This window comes from Dasypus novemcinctus, chromosome 14 (genome assembly GCF_030445035.2).
Source record: "Dasypus novemcinctus isolate mDasNov1 chromosome 14, mDasNov1.1.hap2, whole genome shotgun sequence".
Lineage (NCBI taxonomy): Eukaryota > Metazoa > Chordata > Mammalia > Cingulata > Dasypodidae > Dasypus > Dasypus novemcinctus.
This window is the reverse complement of record NC_080686.1, coordinates 27,078,470-27,082,946: the sequence shown is the minus strand read 5'-3', so window position 1 is coordinate 27,082,946 and position 4,477 is coordinate 27,078,470. Positions and strand designations below refer to the sequence as shown.

General features: G+C 52.3%; 1 protein-coding gene across 1 annotated transcript; it reads right to left on the bottom strand.

The window, feature by feature from the left end:
* Positions 1-293: 293 nt before the first annotated feature.
* BHLHE22 (basic helix-loop-helix family member e22) lies at positions 294-4,120 on the bottom strand. Its single transcript, XM_004463916.4, has one exon. It carries the CDS (start codon positions 3,031-3,033, stop codon positions 1,978-1,980), a length of 1,056 nt encoding a protein of 351 aa, XP_004463973.2. The 5' UTR covers positions 3,034-4,120; the 3' UTR covers positions 294-1,977.
* Positions 4,121-4,477: the final 357 nt, after the last annotated feature.

Below are 4,477 nucleotides of genomic sequence, written 5' to 3'. Positions count from 1 at the left end.
CATGCAAGTGGGGAAAGTATTCCAGGAAGAGCATGGCCTTCAAAGTTCCTGCCAGCAGCCAGGGACTCTTGACCTCTTCTTGGTCTGGCCAGTAACCCCTTTTATCTCATCTCCACTGACCAGGCCCAGAAAGGGGAAAGTATTAATACTAGGACTACTCCTAATTGTGCACCCATGCCAAAACTTCAGTTACACCTTTTCTGAAACTCCTTTCCTTTTTGTTACCTTATAAGCAAAGAGTAACACAGAAGAGAGGTGATTGCACCCTCCACAAAGCACAGCATAGTAAAATGTTTGATCAAAATATTTTAATAAAGATTCTTTCTGACATAGATACACATACAAATGATCATACATAGCTGTCATAGTCTGATTGACCTATTTTATATATATATATATATCAATCACTCTTTACACATCCCAAACCCCTCAACAGATTCATCACGGGTTCCAACTCATCATCCAGCCTGACAAACTGAATTTGTATTATCTGCAAGGAGTGGAAAATAGCTGGATTCCATTTTTTAAAAAGATTTTCTTGATTTTCATAGGACAGAAAGGCAGGCAAACAGCCATGCAAACTAAAACTGAAAGCTCACTTTGGGTAAACAGCTTCTCGCTCTTCTTCAGTTTTATTTCTTTTTAAATTTTATTTTTTTTAGAAAAATAACAAAGGATTTCACACCTTAGGCAAATCAAACCAGTCTTTTAACTTAAATAATTCTCCACAGTTAAAATAAGTTACATATATATTAAGACTAATTAAATTAGACCTTTAAAATGCATAACACAGCCTGGAAAAATATTTGCTTAGCATGTTCTCACTTACAGGATCTACTGCTGTGATGTCTTGAAAAAGTAAATAGCTATTTCCCTTTTAGAATGCAAAGGAGTCCCCTTTCAAAAAAGAGATCAATTCATTCATCAATTAAGAATACACCTTTCCTGTAATTTTTGGACTGAAGCAATTTATTAAAGCTCAATTTAAATACAGGGATGATGCAACTGAAAATATCCAGGTGACCTTTCATAAAATCTAAGCAGCTCAGAAACATCAATAATTTTTCTTCATACTTGTTGGCAAATAAACCCTTTAAACACTTGGCACACAGTATAAGTTAATCTATAAACAGAATTTTAGAGGCATTAAAAAAAAATCTGCACGTAAGACCCGTGACCTTAACACATGATAAATATCGTCGACGTGGAAGGCTCATTGAATAACAAATAAATACCATGAATTGTTATACATCATTGCAAAGTGGAAAGTAACAAGGTGCACATAAATATTTTTTAAATGCAATTCTTTCAGCCAGTCAGTTTTTATATCACGCTCGCCAAAACTTTGAGCATTTTCACAGAATTAAAGTTCAGAGACAATAAAAAATAATACAAGTCTTTCTTAGCAACGTGTCTCTCTTCACTTAAATAAGTCTACATTACAAGTTTTTTTTTTTCTCCTGGCTCAGAATCAAATTTATTTTCAAGTGCCCTTTCTGATTTGTCTGAAAGAATATTCCGTCCGACATGCCACCCAAGCCCTGACTCCGGTTCCTCTCAACACTAGCCAAATTCACAAATATTTAGTAATATTAGTAGTTTGCCATTCAATATTCTCCAAGCCTTAAAAACCAAGCTACTATTTCTCAACTTATTTTTCACCATAAAGGTAGACTTTGCTTCCTCGTGGTCTAGGCTGCCACCAAAGTTGCCACTTTCCGAGAAAATTAAACATCCATACTCCATCCCAACTCCACCTCCCTCATCCCTCCCTCCCCGCCCCAAAGACCGAGATTCTGGGGTTGTCAAAGCTAAATGTCCCGCTTGTCTCTGATAAGTCCCAGTCCTCGCCTCTGCTTTGTTTGCTCTGCAAGTGTTTCGCAACTACGAGACGGCCAAAATAAACTGGGCAGGGCGGGGGCAACTTTTTGCTTTCCTCTAGCGCTGGGGTCGGTCTGGTGTTCCTCGGGAGTGGGTTTAAGGCTTCTCCGTGCACTGTTTGCAGAGGCTGGAGGAGACGCTGTTGAACAGGGCGCACTTCTCCGGGCAGGAGGCGGCCGGGGGCAGCCCGGCGCTGAACGGGTAGCCGGCCGCCTGCTCGTAGGCGCCGAGCGCCGGGTGCAGGGCAGCGGCCGCCGCCGCCGCCGCCGCCGAGCTGGGCAGCGAGGCGGCCGAGATGGCCTGGCCCTGGTTGAGGTAGGCGACTAGCCGCCGCATCTCCTCCAGGGCCTGCGCCTGCATGAGGATGTAGTTCTTGGCGAGCAGCAGCGTGGCGATCTTGGAGAGCTTCCGCACCGAGGGGCTGTGCGCGTAGGGGATCACTGCGCGCAGCTCGTCCAGCGCGTCGTTCAGGTCGTGCATCCGCCGCCGCTCCCGGGCATTGATGTTGAGCCGCAGCGCCTTTTGCTCTTTGGATTTCTTGCTGCTGCCGCCGCCGCCGCCGCCGCCGCCGCCGTTGCCTCCTCCCGGGCCCCCCGGGGGGGCGCTGGCGCCTCCGTGGAGGTGGGCGTTGGAGCAGCCCTCCGCCGCCTTGGCGCCGCCGCCCCCCGCGCCCGGGGAGGCCCGCGGGTCGGCGCCTCCGGCCCGCAGCACCAGCTCGCAGCGGCCGTCGCTGTCGTCGTCGGGGCTCTGCTCGCCGCCGCTGCTCTCGGCCACCGAGCCCCTGCTCGCGCTCTCGCCGTACTTGAGGCACAGGGCGGCCCCGGCCGGCAGGCTGCTCAGACTCGGGTCGCCCCCAACGCCAGCAGAGCCCACTAGGAGCCCGGAGACGCCCACCCCGCCGCCGCCACCTCCCCCGGGCGGCGGCAGCAGCAGCCCTGCGCCTTCGGGGTCAGCAGGCTCGAAGCAGCCCAGAGGCGACGAGGAGGACGCGGGGCGCTCCCGAGGCGGCGGCGCCAGGGACAGGTCCATGCCCGGGGGCGTGGAGTGGAAAGCCGCCTCCAAGCGCTTGGCGGTGGAGGCGCCCAGGCTCTTGTGCAGGAAGAGGTCGTCTTCGCCCGCCGCGGCCGCGCCGTGGTGCAGCCCGCGCTCCATGGCCCGGCGCCGGCGCGCGGCCCCGGCTCGCCGCGCCCGCTCCGGCTCCCGCCGCCGCCTCGGCTCCCGAGTCAGGCGGCGCCGCCAACGCGCCCGAGCCGGGCTCCGGGGCTGGTGCGCGCGTCGGTCCCCGCGCTGCCTGCAGCCCGGTCTCCTTCTTTCTTTTTCTTTTTCGCCTTCCCCCGCGCTCGCCGCCGCCTCTTCTTCTTCTTCTTCGTCTCCAGCCGATGGTGCTGGCTGCTGGGGCTCACCATGGGCCGCGGCCCCGCATGGTGGGAGGGTGGGCGCGGAGGGAGTCGAGCCGCCGCCGCCGCCGCCGCCGCTCTGAGCCCAGCCCGGCGCCTCCTCTCCGCACCGTTTATCTTGCTTGGATTCACCTTCAAGAGATTTCCGGACCCATCAACCAGCCGCCGCCACAGACGGGGGAGTCTTTTACATCATTATCTCTGAGTAGGTTATTATGAAGAAGACTCGCCTGTTGGGACAGCGCTTTCTACCCAATCAGGTTAACGTTTTAATTAATAGGATTAAAACGGTAACAAACAATCGCAGGCGCTATCTGGCCGCGAGTCTGAATAGTTTCATTTCCCAGGTCTGGAGACAGGCAGCAGCTAGAGCTTTATAAAAGGCGCCTGCTCCATTATTCTGCCTGCCATCTGTATACACAGCTTAGCGCATATGTTTGCAAGGCGCTGGGTCCTGTTAGTAACCCAACAACTGCCTTTAGCTTGACATGTGTGGCGACTTTCACTCATCAATGAGCACACTAAAAGCCCTACTTAGAGCCGAGGATGTTCTTTGCTCCTGCAGCAAATTGTAGCTCGGCGGCGAAGCCCGAGAGTCCCGTGCAAGGCAGACGCTCCCACCCACTGCACCCCACCCCACCCCACCCCACCCCCCACTGCCTTTCCCTCGCCACTGCTGGCTCAGCTTGTGCCAAGTTACCCTTCCGGGCGAGAATAACACTCCACCCTTGTTTGCAGGATGACTCCGGGTTAGATTTGGAGATGGGACTTGGCGGGGGTAGGTGGTGTCCCGCTGGCTTGCCCCAAATTCTCCCTTGAGTTTATTAGAGAGCGAAGCAACTGCTCCTCTTGAACACACCGTCTTATTTTCACACACACACCCCTCCCCATTTCCAACCGGATGCAAAAAAAAAAAAAGAGGCTAAATGAAATTGATTATGTAGCCCATTAGATTAAAAAATAGGAAGGGGGGGTGCTTTTGAGCCATCTGCAAATATCTGCTACAGTGAGGGAGATTATTTTCTAAACAAGAAACCGGTTTCTCAAACTTCCTTCAAGAGTAAAATTCAGTGTCACCCCCCGCCCCGCCCCCAAAATAGTCAACCTAGCCAGCACTCAAATCCGCTCACCCACAAAGTCGGGGCATTTGTGCATATTTATTTATCCGGAAACGTAACTGCCAGCTAAGAAGCCATTCA

What these genes read in the sequence shown, in the direction of transcription:
- BHLHE22 (XM_004463916.4), bottom strand. Translation starts at nt 3,033, where the DNA reads ATGGAGCGCGGGCTGCACCACGGCGCGGCCGCGGCGGGCGAAGACGAC.